Here is a 27367-nt window from a genome sequence, read left to right as displayed (position 1 = left end):
TAACCGAAGAGCAATCTGCTATGAGATTTGTCGTGCTCCAAAATCGTCTCGTTCTTGACGTCATACTGGCCGATAGAGGAGGAGCATGTAGAGTCATCGGATCTAGTTGCTGCATTTTCATTCCTAATAACGCGCCGTCTGTTTATTCAGCTATAACCAGACTTCATAAAATTGCCCATCAGTTACACCAGAATCCAGGCACCTGGACATGGTCCGGTTGGCTCTGGAGTATTGTATCTGCCTGGGGATGGAAAGTATTGTCATTTCTAGGTATTGCAGTAATGATCCTATTCAGTTGCTGCCTCTGTATACAATGTGGCCCTGCGATTTGCGGCATTTGTGCTACCTCTTGTATTCCTAGTCCTAAATCCCGTTCCAAGACAATTCGAGACGAGCAAATGATGCTATATGAAATGATAGATGGTATCATGAATATAGATGTTTCCTGATGGAAACGTAGGGCACAAGGAGGGAATGTGGAAAAGTAAATTTTGCCATGTTGTATGTGCCTACGTGTTCCCCATGTTATGTCATATGTGCATGATCGATATGCATGTATTCCCCTCTGATCGATTAAAGACGCAATTACAGTTGTGTCCATCTCTAGTATGCCAGTTTCCAGTTTTCGTGAATATAACGAATATCAGGCCTATGTAAAGCTACGTTGCCACGTTTTACAGTGTGCACGTTAATTCATTGAATTGTCCCCGTTTCTAGGCCTCAAAAGGGCCCGGACTCAGATTCAGCTCCTGTTTCCTGAACTCTCCGAGGAGCGATACAGCCCCCACCTGTATCCCTGACCCTTCACTTACTTTCATGCCTCGCAGTGCCCGGCTAGGCCTGGCTCTGCCTCCCAGTCTGCCAAGAATATGTTATGTTTCTAGTTATCAGTCCAACCCTCCTTCTCTGCATTCCTAAGCTACTGAATCGCATCAATAGTTTCCGCCATGGTCTAGCCTTTATGTCTCCATGTAAGAGAAATACTGTATTAATGTTCATGGAATATTCCTCGCACACACACTACATGTAGAATAATGCATGCACCAGTCTTAGTGTCTGTTAGCCTTTACCCTGATAACTTTTGGATTCTATCAACATGTACTCTAAACACTAGATACTAGATATGCCTAGGTACATGTCGCTCTGACCCTCCAGACTTTAGTCTCCTCTTCTAGCGCAGAAGTCATAGCCCCCAGTTCTCCCTGGTAACACGTCATTGCCAGTTTGCGCGCACCACTAGGTTAGAGGTCCCAGCTGCTCAGGTAGCCCCCTCCATGTTTCCGCCCCTTTTTTGACATATTCTGTTACGTTTACATCACATGTCTATGTATACGCCCTGTACACACCTCTTGTTACACCCACTTTATGCCTTATCTTTCGCGACTGCTACAAACCCCGCCTACTGCTACGCCTACTATATTGAATGTAATGTATTCTGTTTAACTATAAATATTGTGCACCCATATTAAAAGTTATCCCTTATGCTCCCAGATCCTGCCCCCGGCAGCTGCCATCCTATTCCCATGCAGGCTGTCCTGTTCCTGTCCTTTTATGCTTAATTAAAGCCTGTCAACTCCAGCTACCTCGAATCTTGACTCTTATTTATTGAGCTACCTGTTTATTGATTATAGTCAAAAATAGGACCGGTAATTAATTATTTATTTACCACAGAAGGAGGAAGGAAGGTCCAGACATGTATATGTTCGAGGTAGGCATTGAACTAGATGGAGCATGAGGTGGTGACATGAAGACACGACTATTCTCAGGTACCTGGGTGAGTGGATGAACCCTGTTAGGATGGGAGAGAGCTAGGGTCAAGGGTCTAGCGTGACATGGTAAATATACCTGGAGGCCACAGTAAAGCAGTATAAGGCTTGAACTGGGAATGAGAACTGGACTGATCTGCTTTGGGTGGTTCTGCATTTAGATGCTTGACAGGTAAGCAGGATGGGGCAGGTTAGGGCATGCATATCCATCCTTCTGAGGTACAGATAGGTGCATGTGGCGGACATGGGGATGATGATGATTCGCAGAGGATCAGGAACGAGAAATGTCTGTAAGTGAGGGATGTCGGTGCAGACCATGAGTGTGATGGCAGATGGGTACACAATGCATTTGGGTCTGACTTGTTTCACGCCTTAACACACACTCATAAATACCAATAATGTTTATGGTGACTGGGGGTGAAGGTCACTGCAAAGAAGTGGAGGGAGGTAGCAATTGTGCATGAACATCGGATAGATGCAGCCATAGGCATGTTCCCTTTTCCTCCTGTTCATCTCAGTGAGATGCCCAGAATATGACAGGTATGCCCAGATGCTGACCGCTGTACCTCACTGACGCCAATAAGGCCGAAACATGCCAAGATTTGTAGAGGAGTAATGGCCTAGACATTTGAGGCTAGGTTAACTGTAATGGTGTGAACCAAAAATATTTTCTTTATCTGTAGCGGCACAATCAGCAAAAAACTATGAATTGGAATACGGCCACAACTTGTTGCTCATATTCCATCCATTCCTAATTTGCGTTATCTTAGACACCGTCAGATGACAGTTGTACAACAGGTTTCAATCCACATGTAATGTCTATGATGTATTGTATTGTATTGTAATTGAATTTTTATAGCGCTTACTACCCCTAACAATGTGTCGAAGCGCTTTTTCGGCGAGTAGCACACTACTCCGGGACCCATAGTGGATTAGTGTTGAATTAGTATAGTGAAACATGCAAGTAAATTTAAGTGGTGGATAGGTCAGCCAGTTATTTGGATTCGGAAAGATAGCAAAAGGATAGAAGAGGAAAAAAGGTTTGTATTTATATAGCGCTTGTTACCCCTGATGGGGTATTGAAGCACGCTACTCTGGAAATCCATAAATAATTAGTAGTGAATTAGTATGGTGAAATAGGTAGGTTCTTGGCAAAGATGTAGCAGGGAGCCACATTATACATTATACAAGAGGCCTATTGTTACAGAAAAGCTTGTGAATGATGCCCCCAGCCAGTGGATGATTTTAGAGCTGGTTTCACGTGTTTGCATTTCCAGATTTTGGCATCATTTGCTGGATGCAGCGGTTTTAATGAGTGGGTGGGGCCGCGTCGGCCAACTGACGTGCGCAGCACTACAGAGGTAGTCCTCGCGATGGCCATTGGCTGACTGGAGCACTTACGGGGTTAATTGCAGTCAACCTACCATAGGCCTCAGGCCCTCATCATCTGCCCCCAGTGATGTGCTGGGGCCAGACAAAATGTCTTAGCATTGGTAGAAAATTTACCAAATTTCTATAATTTAGAATTTGGGTGCACGCGGCAGCTAGGTATCAGATCTGATCCACAGATTTCTTGCTTTCACTGATGTGGCTGTGGGTTGCATTGCCTTTTGGGACATTGAAAAGATGCTTGTCTTTATCAGCCAATGCTAGGGTCCAGATGTTTGCTTCCCTGCTACATTCAGGCAGTGGTGTGCTTTTCAGCCATCCGGCAATCCCTGACATTTGTCAGACTCCCTGATTGTTTGTTCATTCAGACCTGGGTTTGAGTCTCGAATATGTACGTTTAGAAACAGAGAGCCCACGGTATGCGGAAGTGGGGGGCTATGATAATGTAAAGTTAATACAAAGAATTGAAAATTCATTTCGGAAAAAATGATGAGCCTTCCCACCAGTTGCTCCAATTTTAACTTACATTACCAGCTGAACATCCCTCACATTATTGAGCAAATAAATGTAGCACCAATTCTCCTTTGGCACTCAATTTGGAGTAGAAATACAGTTAACCGCATTAAACAAATCATTGTGGATTGTCTGTCTTTAGAACATGAACAAAGTATAATGTGGTTAACGTATGTCAAAAGTAGTCTCCACGCCTTGGACCTAGGTAGTCTGTTTCATATCCCAAAAAAATGCTTGTCTATCTCGAAAAAAGCCTTAAAAACCAGCTTTTTAAAATATAAGAACAAAGCCAGATTTACTGCTCAGTCCTTCAAACCCATGGCAGAAGGCAGCACACATAGAAAGAGGAAAAAAGGAGAAATAAAGATATTTTCCTCGTTATGGCTCCCGTGGGGATGCAAACCACTTTGATGCATTCCCAGGTCTATCAGTAATGGTAAATCTGGAAATGCGTTGAAATCCATTGGTGGATGCGTTGGAACACCCACGCTCCACCCATTGATAAATCAAACCTATCATGTGCCCCCATTGCATAGCGCAAGGGTGGTGCACGTTTCTGATAAACCTGGCCCTAAATATTCGTTTTGTTTGATTTGAAGCCTTTTTAGGATTTCCATAGCATTGATGTCGTCTATGCTGGGTCTCTCACAGCAGACCTTGTCTTCCACAATCCCTAATCCTAATTTGCGTTATTTTAGACACCGTCAGATGACAGTTGTACAACAGGTTTCCATCCACATGTAATGTCTATGATGTATTGTATTGTATTGTAATTGCATTTTTATAGCCCTTACTACCCCTGACGATGTGTCGAAGCGCTTTTTCGGCAAGTAGCACACTACTCCTGGACCCCTAGTGGATTACTGTTAAATTAGTATAGTGAAACACGCCAGTAAATTTTGAGTGGTGGAGAGGTCAGCCAGTTATTTGGATTTGGAAAGATAGCAAAAGGATAGAAGAGGAAAAAAGTTTGTATTTATATAGCGCTGATGGGGTATTGAAGCAGGCTACTCTGGAAATCCATAAATGATTAGTAGTGAATTAGTATGGTGAAATATGAAAGTAATTTGAGTGGTGAATATTAGTCAGTTATTTGGAGTGAGAAGGATAGCGGAGGGATAGAAGGGGAAGTAAGGATTGCATTCATATAGCACCTGTTACCCCTGATGGGTGTTGAGCGCTTTTCTGGCGAGTAGCACGCTACTCCGGAACACATAAAGGATTAGTGTTGAAAATTAGCACAGTGAAATATGAAGTAATTTGAGTGGTGGATATGCTATTCAGTTATTTGGATAGAGAAGGGTGGGTGGCGGGATACAAAAGGGAAAGAGGGAAAGAGGTTTGTATTTATATTGCACTTGCTACCCCTGATGGGGTTTTGAAGCACTTTTTGGGCAAGTAGCACGCTACTCTGGAACCCATAAGGATTAGTGTTGATTTAGTATAGTGAAACATAAAATTAATTTGAGTGGTGGATACGTTAGTCAGTTATTTGGATTGAGAAGCGTTGGGGAGGGGTAGAAAAGGGAAAAAGGTTTCGCATTTATATAGCACTTGTAACCCTGTTGAAACACTTTATTGGTGAGTAGCACACTACTCTGGAACCCATAAAGGATTAGTGGTGAATTAGTATAGTGGAATATGGAATTTGAGAAGTGAACATGTTAGTCTGTAATTTTTTATTGAAAGGGATAGTGGAGGGATAGAAGAGTGAAGGTTTTTTTTTGTTTTTTTAGGTCATAGCAGTAGGAGGAGGCTTTTGGATGAGTAAAAAGGGTTTTTGAAGGGGAAGAGTCTGAGGGAAGAGTTTAGAAAGTCTCTTTATTTGTGAGCTTAACTGCAGAAGCCTTTCCTCTCCTGAGCTTCTCAGGTATATATAGTTGCTGATAGCGTTACTACAGGCTTTCAACTCAACACAATATCTTTGGGTACATTTAATTAGTGAAACTGCTGCCTTTCCCCTCAGTAATCTCTGTGAATACATCTAGCTGCTGCCTGGGGGCAAGCAGCCTCTATGTTTTTTGGAAAGTGTATGAGAACATCTGCTGCATCATGCATGCAAATATTACTGCAACTTTTCTTTCGATATAAGGTAATGCTTAATGCCACATCACTAAAGTCATCAATCATACTGCTCGTGGTGTCACCTACAATGTCACCAGTTATGTCTTAGGTGGATTTGTTTATCCTGTCATTTGTAATGTCACGCTTTCAGTCATGTTTACAACAAGGGGTGGTGATGGACAGAGTCTCTGAATTAAGCAGAATACTCTCACCCAGTCAAGAGATCAGGGATCTGGGCCAGGGACAGACTAATTTGCATATAGCCAGGTTCTGAGCTGGGATGGGGCAGTGAGATAAATAACGGTGATGGATCAAGCCCTGATCTTTGGACTGGGTAAGAGTGGTCTGCTTAATTCAGACACTCTGTTCATCACCACCCCCTTTTCTGAATCGTTTTTGGCCACTACAGGTGTGGCAGGGTATACTCAGACATGAGTCCCTTTCTCATTGCTCCATCAGGATTCAAGCAAGCCGGGCCGAAGAGGCTGAAATGCCAGAAACCGGTCCCCGGTAGCTTGTCTCCTTTCTGGTGAAGAATTGGCTTGGTAGTTTGGTCTGCCCTGTTCCCATGATGCACTGGGCCAGGGACAGACTAATTTGCATATAGCCAGGTTCTGAGCTGGGATGGGGCAGTGAGATAAATAACGGTGATGGATCAAGCCCTGATCTTTGGACTGGGTAAGAGTGGTCTGCTTAATTCAGACACTCTGTTCATCACCACCCCCTTTTCTGAATCGTTTTTGGCCACTATAGGTGTGGCAGGGTATACTCAGACATGAGTCCCTTTCTCACTGCTCCATCAGGATTCAAGCAAGCCGGGCCGAAGAGGCTGAAATGCCAGAAACCGGTCCCCGGTAGCTTGTCTCCTTTCTGGTGAAGAATTGGCTTGGTAGTTTGGTCTGCCCTGTTCCCATGATGCACTGGGCCAGGGACAGACTAATTTGCATATAGCCAGGTTCTGAGCTGGGATGGGGCAGTGAGATAAATAACGGTGATGGATCAAGCCCTGATCTTTGGACTGGGTAAGAGTGGTCTGCTTAATTCAGACACTCTGTTCATCACCACCCCCTTTTCTGAATCGTTTTTGGCCACTATAGGTGTGGAAGGGTATACTCAGACATGAGTCCCTTTCTCACTGCTCCATCAGGATTCAAGCAAGCCGGGCCGAAGAGGCTGAAATGCCAGAAACCGGTCCCCGGTAGCTTGTCTCCTTTCTGGTGAAGAATTGGCTTGGTAGTTTGGTCTGCCCTGTTCCCATGATGCACTGGGCCAGGGACAGACTAATTTGCATATAGCCAGGTTCTGAGCTGGGATGGGGCAGTGAGATAAATAACGGTGATGGATCAAGCCCTGATCTTTGGACTGGGTAAGAGTGGTCTGCTTAATTCAGACACTCTGTTCATCACCACCCCCTTTTCTGAATCGTTTTTGGCCACTATAGGTGTGGCAGGGTATACTCAGACATGAGTCCCTTTCTCACTGCTCCATCAGGATTCAAGCAAGCCGGGCCGAAGAGGCTGAAATGCCAGAAACCGGTCCCCGGTAGCTTGTCTCCTTTCTGGTGAAGAATTGGCTTGGTAGTTTGGTATGCCCTGTTCCCATGATGCACTGGGCCAGGGACAGACTAATTTGCATATAGCCAGGTTCTGAGCTGGGATGGATCAAGCCCTGATCTTTGGACTGGGTAAGAGTGGTCTGCTTAATTCAGACACTCTGTTCATCACCACCCCCTTTTCTGAATCGTTTTTGGCCACTATAGGTGTGGCAGGGTATACTCAGACATGAGTCCCTTTCTCACTGCTCCATCAGGATTCAAGCAAGCCGGGCCGAAGAGGCTGAAATGCCAGAAACCGGTCCCCGGTAGCTTGTCTCCTTTCTGGTGAAGAATTGGCTTGGTAGTTTGGTCTGCCCTGTTCCCATGATGCACTGGGCCAGGGACAGACTAATTTGCATATAGCCAGGTTCTGAGCTGGGATGGGGCAGTGAGATAAATAACGGTAATGGATCAAGCCCTGATCTTTGGACTGGGTAAGAGTGGTCTGCTTAATTCAGACACTCTGTTCATCACCACCCCCTTTTCTGAAACGCTTTCAGTCATGAGCAGTGAGCCTTTTGGAGATTTTGGATTGTAATCATGTGCCTCCTCTGCTAAACTCCTTTTTCAGGAAATATTTCAGTTTTGCCTATTTTTGTATAACATTGAGTAGTAACTCATCCTAGTAAACACACATACCGTCCCTTTTTGGAAGATTTGTTTTTAATGCAGGAAGGTCTTAAAACATTTAGCACATCTGTGGAATTAGTTTACTGAACATCAGAAGGATAAACGTCTGAGTCAGCCTCACCAGGATTGCACCTATGACTCAAATATTGTACATAGTTTTATGGAGCAGGCACAATAACCCATCAAGATACCGGCTGTACAACACTTTAGACATAGTGAAATAAATTGTCTGGGTACGCAGAGTTGAGCTGTCAAAGTCTAGTTAGTCCTAGGATCCAAGGCATGGAACAAACTTCCCCCACATCTCCGTGCTATGGAACGGGAATATGAGTTCAGAAAGTCACTGAAGACCTGGATCTTTAGTCTCCCTGACACGTGCGCACGAGCACTGGTATGAGTACACTGGCCGTATTGCTGAAAGCAGCCGGACCAGATTCTAGATCCCTCTGGTCTGTGTAGGCGGCAAGAGACTCCTTGGAGTGCTAGTTGCGCGGTATAAATACCAATTTACATTACATTACATTAGAATCCCACCTATTTCATGTTTTTGTTCGGAAACATTGTAGCTGTAGAGTAGGTGTCTTCTTGGGTGATTAGAACAAGTTACTCCCTTTCAGTAACTCTCTTTGTGGTAGATACTCTATCTAACTGCTGATTCCTCACCTTTAGAACATTTCCCATGCACCAGTCTAGATCCAGAATCATTTCAGCAATATTCTCACAGGCTGTTAGGTGGAAGTATGCTGATCCAAGTTTACTCTGAAAATAGTGCAGTGGAGCCACATATAAGTACCACCCATTGCTCCGACATTAGTTCCTTTTTTTATGATCCTTCCCATACTGATCCAAAACTACGCTTCCAATTTTGCTGCCCATCTGAGGACTCATACAACAGGTAAAATCCAATGTGCTATTGAACAATGTCCCCTTCTAAGACTACAAGTTTTTTTTAAAACCATGCTCAGACTGTTGAAAACAGATGTCCGTCAGGGACCCGAGCAAAGTATTTCTCTGGTGTTTGAGCTTGGAGCATGACTCTAAGTTGTGCGGCAAGTGCACCCTCATGTACCCAAAGGGGATCCAAGGAGCAAAGCTGTATATCACTAGATGAAGAAATAAACATCAGAAATTCGAAATTACTAATAATTACGAAGCTTCAACTATCATCTTTACTCTGCAGCAATAAACCAGCCAAAGGAATTTAAAAGACTGAGGCCCTGATTATGGGTTAGGTGGGGTTGTAATTACTGCATGCCAGGGCAAATAGTGCATGACTTTAACAAATGGTTTGATCACAAGTTAAAAACTGTAGGAAAGTGCCTCTTGATATGGTTAGCGCCCACGTTTTGCTTCATGCTTGATGTGATTTCGAACTGTAAATGCACTGGGTCTTTGCTAACCAGGTTCCCAGTTCCAGATCTCATTCCCAAAAATTTACCACTATTGGCACAACTTCTGCTACCCCTGTAAGTCCCTTCTAAATGGTACTGCTGGTAACTAGCGCATAGGTACTGAAGAGGGTCCACTGGGGCTGCAGCACAAATTGTGGCACCCCAAAGACCCCTCACCAAGACCATGCAAACTGCCACTGCAGGCTGCTTGTCTTGGTGCAGAGAAAACTGAAGAGTCGGCATGGCACACATTCCTGTGCCATGCCTCCATACACTGCATGAGGTATAGGTAAGTCACTACTATTGCAGGCCTTACAGGCCTAAAGCAGGGTTCACTATATCCCATGTATGGACAATCTGTATGGCCCTACAATATCTAGTCCATGCTTGGATATTGTAAGTGCACAGGGAAGCCATAGAGAGTACATGGCATGGATACCTGTCATTAAGAGTTTCTTACCTCCATGATGGCTTTACTGTACTCTAAGATGGTTGATACCAAACACCTTGTCGTAATCATTTCTCACTGATGCCAGTGTTGGATTTATTAATAAATGCACACAGGAGACTGTTTAGAGGGTCCCCTGAAAACCTACCAAGCACTGGTGTGGTCTTTGACTAGTAAAAGCCAGCCCGCCAACACCAGCCATATTTCTGACCTCATGGGGTGAAAGGCTGTGCTCTCAGAGCCCTGAAAAAAAATCTGCTCTGGGCGGAAGTGCTTCATACCTCCTCTTGGCCAGAATGGTCTTCCAGAGCAGGAAGCTTCGAAGGTGATGCCGCCTTTGAAGTGCAACCTAGGCTTCTCCAGACAGTGGGAAATGCAACCCCCTGTCCACATTTTGCGGGAGAAGAACAGGAACATTATTTAGATGAGGAGGAGTGTCCTCATTCAGTCAACACCATCCCTAAGGAGTGACAGGCGAGAGGGACCCCATTTTCAAAATCCACCATCTTGAGATGGTGGGAAAACAATCAGGGCAAGGGTAGTGCTCCTTCCCACAGGAAGTGAGCAAAACCAAAGGGGATGATGGACAGAGTGTTGAACAATGCAAGCAATCACCCCCAGTCAACTGATCTGGGTTTAATCCATCATCATTCTTTAGCTCACTTAAAGGGTGTAGAAACCTTAAAGATTGATAGCCCATTGGCTACTATCTGTGTCCCCGTTTAACACCCCTAAAGTTTGTATTTATGTGGCATCCCTGGACCTTGGATTTGAAATTTAACAGACAAGAAGAAGATATGGACAAAGAAGAGCAGCTGCCCAAGAACTGTAGCCCTGCTGCAGGAAATTGATGCCAAACTCTGCCTGCTGCCTCAAGAACTCGATAATCATGGTTGTACACTCTTGTCCTCAACCTGTGAGGACTCCAAGATCCCCAGAGCCCCTTTCAGCCTTTGCCAAATCACCAGAGAGCCTCCCTAGGAGTAGAGGCTCTACTCCTTTGCACCATTAAGCACCGAACCGCAGACTCTGGACTTCCTGACTTGCTGCTACCTGGCAACTTCAATGCGGCACCCAGACCAAAAGTGGTACACCAGCTCCAAAGGGTCAGATTTGTCCCTCCATCAAGGGCGGGGACACAAGGACCTAACGAAGCCATGCCACACCAATAACTGGCATACCGTACCTCATGCAACCTGTACCAAGATGAAGAGCCCTCCCTGGACTCCAACTGCCCAGGAAGGAAGCAAAATTGGGAGTGGCCCAGCTGTCCCAAAATCAAGTTACCTGCTCCTGACTACGAGGTTATCTTGATGCACACTGCCTGGCTGACCCATCTAATCTGCACGTGGCCTGACCAGCCCTGGAAACGATGATCCAGCTGTGCTTCCCTGGTTCTGAGGCACTTGCAACCTGCTCCCTTGAGTGGGCCTCTCCTGACTTACCTGTTAGTCCCCCTGTGCAGCGTGTTTTCAAGTGGCCCCCTTTCCCGTAGTGCACCAGCTTCCAACGACCTCAGCACACTGCTCTCGGCCGAATCCAGGACGCTCCCGGGAATAAACTGGTCAAACATTGGACCTGACTGTGCTAACTATAGATATTTAAAAGGTGAACCTTGAAAGTTGACTGTATGATTTTAGATGCATTTATGTATTTTTCCCCATTGACTTCAGTGGTGCGTAATTGCGCACAAATGTGATTGATTTTGCGAACTTTAAAAATTCATAACTTTAAAAGTACTTCCTGCAGAACAAAGTTCTTGGTCTGGAAAATGACAAAAAAAATCAATATTATTTTTGCAAAATGGTCTTGGGTTTATTCTTGAGTGTGTGTGACCATTTATTGCCTCCTTGAAAACAACAAAATGCTTAGCACTACCCTATGATAAGCCTAAATACTTCCCCACACTACACAAATAGAACGTTAGTATTATCTACTGTTGCCTTTGTAAGCCAATAAGGGTCTCACTGTACTCTCTGCACAGGGTACTTCATTTTAGTACACTATATAGAGAGCCAGCTTCCCACAAAAACGCATATGCTATTTAGCAAATGAGCTAAATACCACATGCATGTGGTCCATGTGCACTATTTAGCACATGTGCTGTTTGCCGCATGCGATATTTACCATAATAAATAAAGCATGAACTAAATACCAACAAATTACAAGTATGAAAGCTCGTTAAAAAAACTGTGGTAAACAGTAAACACTGCCTTAAAATGCCACCAGTCAAAAGCAGATGGTAAAATTCTTGAAAGTGTTGGGAAGGAAAAAAAAGCTGTAAAACAATAAAACCCAGCACACTAATGCAAAAAACACAACAGTACATGCACTGATCTGATTAGAATAGAAACTCGCACACACCTGCACGCAGGGCCAGACCTCTATGAACAGCCATAGGTGAAGCGCTAATAGGTTGATTGCAGCAGTTCACACTTTCATTCCGCTGTACATCACCATGAATGCAGCACTGTCGGGCCTTTCTATCATGCTATGTCAGGTCCATATTCTGCTGTAACAAGCCATGGAGCATGAGCATGGAACCCAGGCCATCAATCAATGACCTCAAATGGCGCATGGCATTTCTCAGTTAACCTTTAGCAAACTACTCCTCTAAGTGGTGGATGCAAAAAAATAACAATGCATTACAGAGAGTGATTGAGCAGTATATACAGTTCTCCTTGGATACCCACACAGCTAATGCCAGCCCAGAAAACATCTGTGCTATAACAGGATCTCCTAACATCCTAGGGTAAATTGACTGCACCCATGTACACCTGGTAGCCTAACGTAGTCAGGAATGTGTGTTGAAACCATATACTGAAGCACACTATTTGGTGTATGTTGATCTATATATATTGAACTGGATTGTTAGGTGATCTGAATGAAACAGCAAAGCAGGATCCAGAAGAAAAGCAGCATTAATCATACTGTGTTAGCACATCAACCAAAAGGTATTGGTCCAACATATCAACCTGTCTTTTAACAACCACTTGTACTTCCATGACAACAGTCCTCCATCTATGAGACCTACTTTCATGACTTCCTCTCCAGAAATGACAGGGTCTTAATTTTTTCATCCCACAACTTGAGGTAGAGGGGAGTTTGAGAACTACCCACCAGTTCCTAACCTTTAGTGCTTGTACTTGGCAATTCTATTAAGTACCTAGAAATGTCAAGATTAAGAACCTGTTTTTAATGTTTTCAACATCATGTTGATATGTTAATTCGGTATTTTTTTTTCCATTATCTCTTGCCCTAAGCATGTTGTTGTTTTTGACTGCATCTACAGCATTACATAGCACATTAGACGGTCATGGTGTCTTACCACCTGCTCGGAGAGGACCTCCAGCTCAGGATCCTTACATTTGTACTTCCTTTCCAAGAAGGAAGAAGAGTCTGACAAGTTTATGCTTGTGATGACTGAGTGCTATCTGAGAATGGCAGTGGTTTCTGTTTGTCTTGTTTCAAGGAGCTTTGTTCACATAAAATGTAAGTCTGGATCCATGAGGGAGTTATTTGTGTACTTTCAAGTTGTTCTAAAGTCCTTTTGTGTGTTCTTAGGACTGTTTGTTCTCCAAGGACTATTTTCCTCCCTGACAACGCACACTTCCTGATTGTTTTGTGCATGTACTATTTATGGGGTGTGGTATTTACCACATGTTATAAATACCATGCATTTAGCATGTAACACATGCGCTAAATAATGATTCTGTGGTGTACTATAAAAAACTCATAGTCAGTGTTATTTAACACGCATTATTTACAAAACCCTGTGGTATTGGTATTTATCCTCAGTGCAAGTTTAGTTGGTTTTACCACCTAACTCGTAATCGAGGTCTAAGGAATGTTTTTTCCGTAGTATTAAGAAGAAAAGTGTAATAGTGCCATCTAGTGGCCTGTTACAATACTTTTCATAAAAATAAGGATTATTCATAATGAACAATAAAAACACCAGGGGAAATCTGGATCCCTCCTTCAATATATATTAGAAAAAAAGGTGCAGATGTATCATCATTGTATTTTGCGAGTCCTTAATAGCTAATTTTACCGATTCTCCATTAATGTATGTAGGTTTTGCAATAATAATTGCAATTCCTACATATTCCTTAATTGCGTATCGCAAATTGCGATTCACAATTAAGGAATACCTTCCTGTTAATTCCTATGGGCCTAGAGGCCTATAGGAATGAATGGGAAGATATTCGCAATTTTCAAGACTGCCAGGGTGTCAAAATGGCACCCTGTTGCACCCCGGAAATATGCATGTCTGCACATGTGGCGCACATACATGCCCTAAGGGCATACATGTGCGCCACATGGCACTTAGAAAAATGCAAAAAAGTGCATTTTTCTCGTAAATCGCAAATTACCACCAACTTGGAGTTGGTGGTAATTTGCGATTTGTTAAGGCCAGATCACAAATGGTGGGTGCTTGCAAAATTGCATTTAAGGAATTGCCTACCAAATGTTTATAGGTACACATGCATACAAAATGACGCAGGTGTTTTTAGGTTTTGCTGGCAATGCGTACGAAGTACGCATGCGCTAGCAAAATCCTTATGTTTCTCTGTTGGGTCGGGTATCCCGCCCCCTCCTCGCCCCCTCCTCCCATTGGCTAGCTCCATAAATGGAGGCTAGCCATTGGGAGCCGGATCTGTCCGTCAAAGGCCGGACCAGATTCGGGGGCGTTCCCGCTATTTTTTCCCTCTCCGCCTCTGCGATGTCGTCATCGCAGCGGTGGGCGGAGTTTCGTTTTGTTTTTTTCTTCTGTGTTTGTTTGTCATTCTATGGCGACCACAGCCGCTGGAGGAAGCCCAGGTGAGTGTTCTTCGTCCCGGTCCCGCTCCCCCCCCTCCCCTCCGCCCGCAGCTCCTTCCGTCCTGCTCTTCCCCCCTCCCTCCGCCCGCAGTCCTTCTTCGTCCCGGTCCCGCTCCCCCCCCTCCCCTCCGCCCGCAGCTCCTTCCGTCCTGCTCTTCCCCCCTCCCTCCGCCCGCAGTCCTTCTTCGTCCCGGTCCCGCTCCCCCCCCCTCCCCTCCGCCCGCAGTCCTTCTTCGTCCCGGTCCCGCTCCTTGCTTTGGCTGGTTTTCCTTTTGATGGAGGACGCGCCCCGAAGTCAAGAAAGCATTGACAAGCCTGGTGCCAAAGCATTTACCACAGTTGGAAACAGCAAATGGTTTCGTTAGAACAAAGGGATCGACTGGTCATGATTAGCAGTAGAGATGTTTGGCAGGAGAGGAGAAAAGTTTGAAATATTTCTCGGATCCTGGCAAGGATTCCTTGGCAATGTGTTGTAATGTAAGGCAGCTCCAGTAAAGTCGTGCTTCGCCAATTACTTGCTCTCTTCGTGTTTTGGTGCAGTGCTTGTCTACGAGCTCTGTGGAGGGATACTGTTGGGCCTGCTCCGGACTAGTAAAGCAAAGTAGTGTGGGAACGGCCATAGATTTATCCCTCTGGGCCAGTTACACAGGTTGATGGGCTTGGTGATCTGGCATCCACCTCAGTGTGAGGGTGGTAGGTGGGTAATCCCTGCTTCATTTGTGGTGGGTAGGGGTCTTCGGATCATGCGTCTCTCAAGTCTTCCAGGAAACTGAAACCCACCCGCTGCGTGGCGGGGTTACTACGGCGCTAGTGAGTGTTCTTGTGTAATGGTTCAAATGTGCCACCAGGTGGCGTATGAGCCGAGCGACTACTCTATGCTTTCTTTGGCTGTGGATTTAGGGCTAAAGGTTCGCATGCGCGCTGCTCTGTGACCCTTCCTGGTTTCCGAATAGTACTCCCAGTCCCCGACCCTTGTCCCCGGACTGTCATTCCCTTTACCCTAGTTTCCCTTCGCATACTACCGCCTCTGCTGCAGGGCTTTGAATCGGTTTGGCTTGGTACCTCTGGGACTTTGGGTACGGTCCCGTGTGTACGAGTTCGGGTGCGCTTCTCTCTCGTCCCTGCATTGCTTCCTGTGGTGTAATCGTGTGTGTAACACTGTACTCCTTTCTGGTGTGCGAGCGCTAAGCTCGCAGTTCTGCTGTCTCTGGTTCAGCAGTGTGTGTCACATAAATAAAAAATTTGTCATTGGCAATGCCAATCGCTCTAACTTTGTCAAAGGCAAAACCATTGCATTGTAAATGCTTGTTTTATACTGATTCGATGTGGATCTGTCTTTTTTTTTTAAGGAGCACAAAAGCAAGTTTTCCTGTGAAGCAACACAAAGGGCACAGGTGGGGGAAGGAACAAACACAAGGGCAGAGATAACACACGGGGTGGGAGGTGGAAGCAAAATGAAGGGTGCAAGTAAGGGGAGACATAAAGGGACAGGGGGAAGTAATATGAGTGAGAAAGAGGAATGATAAGCTCTGTGTGGAAGTACATGGATGAGAAAGTAATGTGCAGAAGGGTGAGCACACAAGGGCAAGCTAAATGCAGAAGGGGGCACGCGGGATGCAAATGGGAGAGAAATCAACATGGGCCAAGGCTTAGAAGGAAGAGCAGTGCATGAGAAAAACAGCTGGAAAATGCATACTATCTTGTGAAATGCTTAAACAAAAACAAAAAAAGTAGTGTTTCAAAAGTGAGCAGTGAAAGGACAAAAGTAATGGGTCATTGTTCCAGCCACGGGACAAACAAAAGAAGAGGAAATAAAGGCCACACAAGCTGACAAATAAAAAGCAAACATATGAGATTGTCAATAAAGCCACCCAATGGTAAGCAATGGGTGGGCCTTAAGCGCACTGTAAGGTGACAATAGGCCTTTTTGCCAACCAACAGTTTGTGCTGCCTTGTAGGCGAGACCTAAAGATGAATTAGAAAATGTGGGTTGTTTCATACGTGGCAAACCTAAAAGTGATGCTAAGCAAATCATTGCATAGCAGATTTTTTTGACAATAATCAGTATTTTCGGTACAGATGTAAGAAAGCTTTTTGAGGCCCAAGTCTTTACTTTAAGAAGAAAAAAAGCAGTAAATCGAACAAAATGTTAGATGGCCAAGTAAAACAAATGTACTTGCAAACACAATTAGTGAATAACCTTAGCATGTCATAAAGATAAACAGGGCTGCTTCCAAGGCAAAAAAAAAGACATAAACCCACAGTCAAAATGTCATCATGTCATCAAAGAACATACTCTAACTTCCAGGTTACACATCATGTTTCTCTAGGGAGAATGTAACCCTCCATGTAATGTCATGGACCTGATAGTCAGCTCTTCCAAGAAATGCAAACCATGAGCTACTCATGAGGAAGGTGATGTGGCCTAATGGTCAGAACTGCTGACTTTGTAGCTGGAGAACGAGGTTCGAGTTCTGGCATCAGCTCAAAATCCAGTGGTTCTGGGCAAATCGCTTCATCTAACCATGCCCAAAAAAATATGAATCTGATCTTGTGTAGTGTAATCTGGTACTCATGTAAACAGCTCTAATTCCCTTGTGCCAAGTTTATGCTATTGAAAAAATAAAAATTAAAAATAAGGGAGATATTTGCAACACAATGTCAGAGCATGGTGTTACTCCAAAATCGATAACACCGTGCTCTGACATCTGACAAGCAGGGATGTGTCATATTTACAGAAATACTGCGCACCCCTGTTTTTCCCCTAGCGCTGGCGCTAATAAAGCTGCCTAGCGCCAGCACAGGTACCCTTGCACCATGTTGCAAGGTGCCTGCGCAGCATGGGCGATTGTTTATGTTCAGGAAGTGACACCTTCCTACACATGAACAATCTTGAAAGGTAATATGCTCTGTGTGCTGCATTCTGCAGCGTACATAGAGAGAGCAAGATATGAGGAGAAACTATTAATTTCTCCCCATAATGCCAGTTTAAGAACAGGCATCCCTGCTCAGTTTGTGGCACTACCCCAGACTTGTAAACATTGAGCAGCATCAAAAAGCAGTGGGTGTTGCAGTGGAATGCCCACTGCAATACCCATGCCACGCCCCTTTCACCCTAAGTGAAGCGTGACAAGGGACTTTATATACAAGGCAGCATTGTGGGTTAACATTTCTCTGTAAATAAGGAGAAGGGGATATCGCCACCAGAAAGTCCCAAAGAATGACATTCTGGTGGTGATATCTCCTTGTTAATATGAGCCTACGTCCAATTGCTGAGCCCTTTTGACCCAAAGTACTCGGCTGTAGTTCTAGAAGCATCCTGTTTAGTGTATTTACCGGCGAGGGACACATTCTATGTAGGTCAGGGTCACAACTGAGATGAACAGTCGCCATGGCACATAGAAGAGGAGAAAGTAGGGTACTATCCTGTATTCAGAGGAAAGAGGCTTTCCCTGCAGCAGCATCCCCTCCTTCCCTCGCACAGCCTGGTGATGGCTCTGCTCCCATGCAAGCTGTGCTGTTTGACTGTGAAGCAGCCAAAAGCCTAGGCATGAAGGCATTTTATTAATTCACACCAGATGGCCAAGCAGACGAGTGCAATGTGACCTTATCTAGGCCTGCACTGTTGAGGGCACTGCACAGTGCAATGGCAGTGGACTAAAGACCCTTAATGGCATTGAAGGGATTGTTCTTTTTTGGGTGATTTAATTTAAGGTTAGAGAAAGATTGTTAAATATGGACTAGGTACCTTATGACATTGTTACAGAAAGAATATAAAGTATGAACAAATGGAGCTTGGATTTAAAATAGTACAGTTTGCTCTACATATATTCTGCTATTCTACTTTGTATTGTGATTTGATATTCCTGCATGTCTGATATTATTCAGTCCTAAAGGCAGAGGGCAGTTCTAATTATATACCCCCTCAGGGTTGGATTGGTAAGTCTGGCACTCGGGCAATGGGCTGGTATCTGAGTTGCAGCTGTGAGACGCTTTTCTGGGCAGCGTGTTAACCGATTTGGGCTGTGTCTGTGCTGTTCAGGTGCCGCCATTGGTCCAGTGGGGGCCTGCGCGGCCTTTATGGAGGCAGATGCGCCTCTATTACCTCCCTTTTACCAAGGGGGCAGAGAGGTGTCATTCCCAGTCTCTCACTGGGCCGGGCAGTGTATATAAGCAGATTGAGCAGGCAATGGCAGGGAACCTGAGCAGAACTGGACTCACTTATATTCAAGTGTGGTTCACCAGTGTGAACTAATCCATGCACAAAGAGTCCTGGCAGCATTGCGTTTTTTTTATCTCAATGAAGTTAAGAAAATATGCCTCTTTTGGAGAACCCCGCCCCCTTCTTTTCATAATACTTAAAACACTGAAGCAGTGTTTTGCAAAAAGGCGCAATCTGCAAATGTGAGCCACTTATTTTTAGGGTGCCCAGGTCTATTTTGCATTCCTACCCAACCCTGTACCTCCTCATTTATAAGTTGGCCGTTAAGAGAGATGCTTTATGGTCAGACTGCCGACTTTGGAACAGGGAAACCAGGTTCCAAATTCGAGTCTTCGCATCAGCTCAACATCCTGTGATTCTGGGCAAACCGATTAATCCTCCTTCCCTGTGCCTAAGAAAAAAAAAAAAGAATGTGCCCTTGAGTAAGGTAGCTGGTGGTAATGCAAAGCACTCCAACACCTTCGGGTAAAGTTTGTGCTGTATAAAACTGAAAAATAAAATTGTCTGTCCTCTCTGTCCACCTCTTGCAGTTCTTCACTCATTTATAGGTTGGGGGATGGTGGTTTTCTCACGGTCGAGTCAACCTAGCTCTACTGTCAGTGTGACCACTAGTGGGCTCCAGCAGAGCTACAATACGCAGGGAGGTCCATTTGGCCACATGTCTGCCAGTTTTATTCCTGTCCAGGTCTCTCACATAAAGCATAGCTGTGCCAGGGTCAAAAAATGCACAAATGTCTCCCACATCCCGGGAGACGGCTGATCCTGCCCATTACTGTAGAGCAGGTCCTGGCCTTGCAGGTACTGCAGAATGGCAGAGACCTGCTGTCCTAGCCATTACTGGTCCTGCACAGCGGCAAAGGGAAGTGCAGCTTCTGCTCATTGTAAGTATAACAGCTCTGCTAAGAAGTACTGTAACAATACCAGTATGGGCAAATGTTCAGATGGGTAAGTATTTATATGGTGGTGTCACAGTGGGTTCCTGTAAGATATTTCCCGTAAGCACCCTATCAGTTGCGCGTCACCATTCTGTTTTCAGCTCCACCCTTTTCCAGGCCCATTGCCTTCTCACACTCATATCTGATACTGCATTCCCAGAGTATATTTGTTCTGCTTCCAGCACTGATTGTAGAGTTAGGGGTTTGAAAGGGTGGTAATAGAGACTGCTCAGATGTGTGCATCTGAGGGAGGTATTGTATGTCATGGCCAAGGATGCTGCCATGCGTTTCCAGTGGTGATCCCTTAAAGTAATCCAATCTCCACTGGTTCATCTGGTGGCCATCTTACTGGCAATCAGCTGGCAGATTCTGTTGTTTCAAGTGTGACTACTCACTCAGTCCCACCTGAGGGTTATGAATGTGAGAAAGGAAGAGGGCTTGGGTGGTTTAATGAGATAATATTTGGAGATGAAAGACTAAGGGGCATATTATCAAGGATGGCGTTACAATTATCGACGGTTTAGCAGCAGAAAACTGCAGCTAAAGCGGCGATAATGGGCTTGATAATATGCCCTTGAGAATTTCAATAGAAGCCCATGTTCACACCAGAACATGGACTTCTACTGGAATTCTCAAGGGCATATTATCAAGCCCATTATCGCCACTTTAGCAGCAGTTTCCTGCCGTTAAACCGGTGATAATTTTTAACGCCGTTCTTGATAATATGCCCCTAAGTTTTTGTAAAGGTATTTCATGAGTGCCAAACAAATATGACCTTTCTGCTGTACTGCTTCCATAAATATTCAACTCCTTTTAGGTCTGGCTTGACAGCACATCTGCCGTGGACCTTATGTGATCAATCTAAAAAAAAAAAAGAGCTTTCATGAGTAATACAGAAAGGGGCTTTGGCTCCGCCCACATGTTGGAGCACAGGACAACATGTTTTCTTTGGGTTTGCTTCTGCTGAGAAGGTGTGTTGCCTCCATGCACCTGTGATTATACTGTTTGTTTATCCAGCTGCATGACCCAGCAGCAGTAAAGTGGCCTAATGAAGGCTCACTAACTTCTATGCAGTATCAAGCTTATGGAGCTTGAACTTTTAAGGCACACATACACACAGTACTGTAATGCTGCTAATGTGTCATAGGGAAGTAGATAATTTACAGTATTTGTATTTCTCTGGTTGCAGCAGAGATTCCAATTCCTCTCATTATTAATGTTAGACTTCGGAGTGCAGTTGTGTGTTTAAGAGCAGTATTGGATGCCAAGGGTCAAACTAATCTAAATGCATTTTTAGGTCCACCTTGACAATACAGCTGTCCCCATATCTTATGTGAGCAACATAAAATAGCTTTCAGAGTACTGTGGAGAGAAGGGCTTAGGCTCCACCCATATGTCAGTTTCCCTGAGTGGACGATTTCATTGGGCTTAAGTTACGTGCCTCCACTAAAAAGAGTGTGTGTATTGCACTTTTTGGCTTGTGGCAAAGCTTGTACTCAGTATAACAGGGCTGAGTTGGTTATGGTGTCAAGCAAAGAATCATGCCTGTAGGTCTGTTTTCAATAGTTTGAAATGCTACAAATAATGCAGTTGGACTGATGTATTTATTGTAAGAAGCATCCGTTGAAGGCAATAAGCATCTAGGGGTGGATTTAATCAACATTAAATCCTACAGATAGGTATATTGTTGTAGGGATACTCACAGATTACCGTTATAGGCAAGGGTTAGGGTGTTGGTTACCGCCTGTGAAAAACCATAGATATAGAAGATTTGTTCTGTGAGGATCCGTGTTAGTCATAGGAGGGCTAGTCTTTGGCTTATCCAACTATAATTTTGTATACCTTTCTAATTTTATAACTGTGTGCCTGATGGCTGCCTTATGGAAAAGCTTACACTCAAAACAATAGGCCTGAGTTGGTTATGGTGACAAGCTTTAACCTGATAATTGCACTGAAAAATATTATGTCCAATGCTGTAGGTCTGGACTTCTTATTATGAAAAATGCAGTATGCCTACCTTATTTATTGGGAAAAGCAAGTGTTAAAGCCAGTAGGCTTTCAATAGTTGGTTGTTATCACATTGTGTTACAGGCGACGGCCTGTTATTTCGTTACATGTAATCTTACAAATTGCTGTGATAGGCAAGGGTTTTGGCAGTGGCCACCCACTCTGACAAACCTGGGGATTTTTATTGTGATGATTCTTGTTAGGGCCTATTTGGAGGGATTGTATAATGTTTGCCAACTGTATTTTTCTACATATTTGTAATTGTATAACTTTATATACGTGATGGTTAAGGTGTAAAGCCTGTAACTATTGTTATCTGCACCATCAGAACTATACATTTTTAATACACTTTTTATTTTCACACAGAGATTACGGCTGCCGAACACAGCAGAAGTCTCTGTGTGAAAGTCAAGGAAACAATGAGAACTTGCTTAGGAAATGGGACCTGGAATTGCCACAGGCCAAGTCATTTCTCATTTCTTAGTAGACTTTCAGAGTCAAACTCATAATCAGCCACGGTTTGCCCACACAGTTACCAGTAACCCCAAAATCTGTAATCCCTGGGGTGGGAAACATCTCGTCCATTTTATGGGCTACTCATAATGAAGGCCTAAGTCTGCTCTGTCTGTTTGGGACATTCACTCGCCTTCCCTTCCCAGGCTTAATGTACAACTGTCTTTAAGAACAGTCTTAAGTGTCTGATACTCACTAATAAAATGTCACATACAACTATGAATTTTGTGAATATTTGTAAACTGCACCAATTTAGGAACAGCAATTATACATATTTCTAAATGTATTTTATAATTCCTCTCTTCACTCATTTAAATATATTTTCCCTAGCATATTCTTTCTTCCTCTGTGGCCTACGTGAACATACGGATAATTGGTCCCCCTTCCCATCTGAAGCATCCAATTCCAATTGCAGTGTGTAGATAAGTGTTTGAAATGCAATTGAAAATCTTTCAGAAAATCAAAAAAGTTACACCTAAGTGGCGGTGGACCACATTTGTGTATGGTATTTCCCCTGACTCACCCCAAGGATGCCCACAAGTGCAACTTAAGTCAGGGTAGTTAAAGCATCCTTAATTTCTCTCTTAAGTAATTTAAACTCTCCTAATTCAGTGATTTATATCAGTTCACGAAAATGGTGTAACTTATACAAGAGCAAGTTAGACCTATTTATAGATCCAGGTCAGTCTTCAGTCATGTTCTTTGTAAATCAGGCTCTTCGTGCGTTATTGACATTGCCCAATCCTATGAACCTATTCTGCGTAGTTTGTCTTAGAAATGGATTTTAGAGGAAGCAGGGCCTTACTTACATAATAGATTCCTCATGTAAATCTGACATATTACTGAAGGCTCACCCTCAATCTCACACCCCACACTGAACACTACCCTACACCTCAAAGTAGTCCACTGGCTACTAATCTACCAACAAGCACTCTTCAAACTCCTCACGCACACATACGAAGCCTTGGAGAACATTGGCCCCACATACATCGGCAACCCCATAAACTTCCACAAACCTACCGGACACCTCCGTTCAGCCGGACTCTGACTTGTACATGCTCCCTGAGTACGCATAACCAGATCTGGTGGTCGTGCCTTCTCCTACCTCACTCCTGAAGCCAGGTACAACCTGCCTCTGTACATCACAACCTCCTCCTCAGTTCTTGAATTAGGCAAGAAACTGAAGACCTGGTTCTTCTCCTAGCCCTGACACATGCTCAGCCCACACAGCTCCTGCTTCAGTGCCAGGAAACCCTCTAGGGTGAGTTATAGGGTATCCAAATTACACATAACATAACATAAAATAACAGATGACCAGTATCAGTAGTCTATTTCAGAAATGTTGCTGTTTTGCTCAGTGATAGACCACCTCCAGACATCAAAGCGAGAAAAGGTTATTCCTTTTGATAGAAGGAAATGTTTGTAACTTAAAAGGACCAAATACCAAAATATCCCTATTAATGCTTTATCTTCTTTTTTAGGAATGACTTGCCAAGCCAGGACGTCGTACACAGAAGATGAGGTCCTCTGGGGACATAGGTTCCTCCCCGTGATGTCCTTGGAAGAAGGTTTTTTCCGTGTTGACTACTCCCAGTTCCATGCTACCTTTGAAGTTCCTACACCTTCCTACTCTGTCAAGGAATTGGAGGACAAAATAGCTCTACCCTCCCCACTGAGCACCCCCCGCATCGGCAGCAGCCACATCGGGCGGGGGCGGCTAGGCTCCCTCGATTGCATTGACATTCTCGGGGAGCGGGGTAGTCAGTTGCCCATCAAGCTGCAGAAGATGAGCGCCGGCAGGGACGACCTGCAGAAAAAGCTCCTGCGCATGAGCTTCAGCAACGTTGAGCGGGCCTGCAGCACGGGGGACCTCCCACTGAAAATTCAACGGCTCAACTCCATCCCCAGCAGTAACGATGGCGGGGATAGGCTCGAACTGAAAGCTTTTAAAGTGAAACCAGACTGCATGACGCAGTCCACTGGTGATCTGCAGCTGCAGAACAAGCACCAAGGATTGCTCACCATAGGGCAGCGATACGAGGACAATTTACCGGCCAAGTTACGGAAAATGAACTCCAGCCGCCTCGCCTAAGGAAAGCCTGGAAATCACAATAGAAGTGCTATCAAATCCAAGGCCTCACTTTGGGTGCTACTGTGATACTAAAGACGTTTCAGAGGATTGTTCACAATATTTTTCATTCTCAATTTTCTAAAGCCTGCTTGGATTACGCACCTTGCAAAAGAAGACTGAACAAAACAGTGCTTGAAATTTAAATTTGCTTCAATATCTTCAAAGCTTTATGAATTAACAAGGCAATATATCCTAACACAAGGTTGTGCTGTTAAGAAAGATGTTAGGCATTCATGGAGCAGACATGGTAGTCTGAGTGCCAAAGGTGTCTTTAAAAATAAACGAAATGCATGAAATTCAGTGCTATGAATTTATTATTTAGTTTTAAATAAATACGAAAATCTGACAAGCATCACATGAAATTCCTACGTTGAATTTAGATCGATAAAATGCTGATTTCTAATAAAGAGGTTTTGTCTCACTGCAAATAACATTGTTATTTGTTATTTGTTTACCCTATTATTTCATGGTATTGTCTTTTCATAGTGCTGTTCCCAAAGTGCAAAACAGCGCTACAAAGAATCAAAATGATTAATATATGGAAAAAAAATGATTATAAGTAGCAGAATGGAGGGGGAAACATTGATGAGAATTCAAGAGTAGATGTGTAGAGGAGAGGGACATGAAAGGAATTAATGGTCGAGGCCAAATTGACAGACAGGCACCGGGCATACCAGAGCTAAGGAGCAAACTAGGACAAAGAATGAAGGCAAGAGTGAGTATATGGTGGACGAGGAGACAATATCCACCCCCTCTGTGCTCCCTTCATATAGCAGTCTGTCGCTTTGTAGCTAGGTGTGCGTTTTCTAACTTCCTATGCCTACATAGGGCAAACTGGCCGTACTAAGAGAAAAAAATAGTACGAACAAGACCGCATACGCACATGAAAACAAAAGACAGGAAGCCAGAGGGGTTGGTCAGAGGAGAGAGGTAACCACTGAATATAAACAACAAGCATTTGCAATGCAATAGGTCTCGCATTTACGCGAGTTTAAGCTATTGGCATTGTACATAACAATGCCTTTTATTTATGTTTTAGAATCGAAAACCGAAATAAAAGGCATTGTTATTTGCAATGTCAATAGCTGAAACCTGCGTAAATGCGAGGCCAGTTGCATTACAAATGCTTGTTTTTTTTACGGTTTTATAGAGCGCGAACTCAACCGGAAGGTATTGGAGCGCTTTACATGACCCCCTCTGTGTGAGCACTAGGACCTGCAACCCCTTTAGTCTCTATCCAGGTTTCTGGTTGGCACCTAAGCCAGGCAGAACCCACCACTTTAGTCAGGGTAAGGGAGTTATGCACCCAAGATAACCCCAGCTCACCCTCTTGGTAGACATAGAACAATTGCACTGAGGTGTTTTGGGCCTTGGAAATTTTAGCGCATACAGAACTGACGACTGCCCGCATAAAAGATTTTTGTATCTTATAGGCCTTTTTGTCTATCTTAGACAGTGGTTGAAGTGCATTAAAAAAAATGGGAAAAATGATGCTGCATGCGATGGGGGTGGGGCTGTAAGCGTGGGGGCTGGTTCTAAGGTGTGGCTAAAAAACTAACTATTCTCTATGGTTTTTTGGTGTTTCACCTTCAGGTAGGTACGTATAAAATAATGCTCAGTTTAAATTAAAAATAAAGAAAGAAAGTTAAGCTACGGAATGTGCAAAAAGGTTTAAGATAAAATTGTGCTTTAAAAATGTGGATTTTTGGAGGAGCTTGGCGGGCATCCGTGATGGCCGCTTGAGCACAGCGCTCTCCGGACCCTCGCCGCTCCCGGCGATTTATCCTGACTAGATCCTGATTTCTTGTAAGAATTCAAGTAGAGGACGTTTGGCTGATTACCCTGGCACTTTTCGGAATTTGCTTTGGATCTCGTACTCCTGAGCTACGGTGGTCTGAACTTTTGGGCTCCGCCCTTGAGGTGCGCCCGGGACGGGGTGCAGATCTGTGGCCGTCCTGGAATTGAACAACAACGGCAGGAGATCTGGCCTTGTGAGACCCCCTTCCTGAGTTTCGGTTTCGATTCTGTCTCGACCTGTGCCACGAGTGTGCGTATCGCGCTTGGCTGAGACTTGGAGACAGTTCGGACACGGGGCTTTCCTCTTGTCTATGTGCTGGTTTGGTGGCCTCCTCCCGAGTTGAGCCCTTCTTTTTGGTGTACTTTTGATCCTGAGTTTTGGGTGTTTGGCCCGTCGACCCTGGTGGCTTGTCCTGTGCCGCATCTTCAAAATGGCGGGCAGAGGGGACAGAGAAACGCGCAAGACGAAAACACCTCTGCGCGGAGCGCCGGTTCAGACGAACGTCATGGACCGTTATACTCAATCTAAGGGGTCCCCCGGAGCTGCCCTACCTGGCCACAGTACGGCCTCTGAACGAATTTTGGAAGAGTCGGCGGAGCCTTCCCTACAGGATATCATGGGCGCCATCTCGGGAGTGAGGGAATCCACCGGCCTTCAGTACGAGGCCTTGGCCCACAAACTTGACACCGTGGCCATTGAGGTGAATCTGATTCGTGCTGATCTCGGCAAGACGAATGAGAGGGTGCAGTCATTGGACATTAAATCATCTAGCCTCACGAAAGACGTCTCGGAGCTCCAGACAGAGGTTGGGAATCTTCGTCGGGTGAACGACTTCATGACCCGACGCCTGGAGGATTTTGAAAACAGGGCACGTCGCTGCAATGTTCGCCTGGTTGGTGTACCGGAAAACCCTGAACCCCACTCTGTTGATCTCCTGGTTGAGGGTCTGATTTTAAACCATCTTGCCCCCTCCGGGCTTACCAAATTTTTCACGGTTGAACGCGCACATCGTGTCCCGGGGGGCAAAGTTAAGCCGGGTGCTCCGCCAAGGCCTATTGTGGCTAAACTGTTTCATTATAGGGATCGGGACGCTATCCTGCAGGCCTCACGGGTGAAGGGCCCGGTGGCCTTCGAGAATGCCACAG

The 27367-nt window shown here is 44.6% G+C and overlaps 1 protein-coding gene across 1 annotated transcript in view; it reads left to right on the top strand.

The window, feature by feature from the left end:
• LOC144755904 (G protein-activated inward rectifier potassium channel 1-like) overlaps positions 1–24724 on the top strand; it is a 234661-nt gene extending 209937 nt beyond the window's left edge. The window contains exon 3 of the mRNA XM_078645290.1: positions 23775–24724. Within this exon, the coding sequence (XP_078501416.1) occupies positions 23775–24385 (611 nt within the window). The 3' untranslated portion in view covers positions 24386–24724. The remainder of the gene's footprint in view (positions 1–23774) is intronic.
• Positions 24725–27367: the final 2643 nt, after the last annotated feature.

This window comes from Lissotriton helveticus, chromosome 5_1, assembly GCF_964261635.1.
Source record: "Lissotriton helveticus chromosome 5_1, aLisHel1.1, whole genome shotgun sequence".
NCBI classification, from domain to species: Eukaryota; Metazoa; Chordata; class Amphibia; order Caudata; family Salamandridae; genus Lissotriton; species Lissotriton helveticus.
The sequence above is the reverse complement of the archived record's forward strand: the minus strand, read 5'-3'. Positions and strand labels throughout refer to the sequence as shown.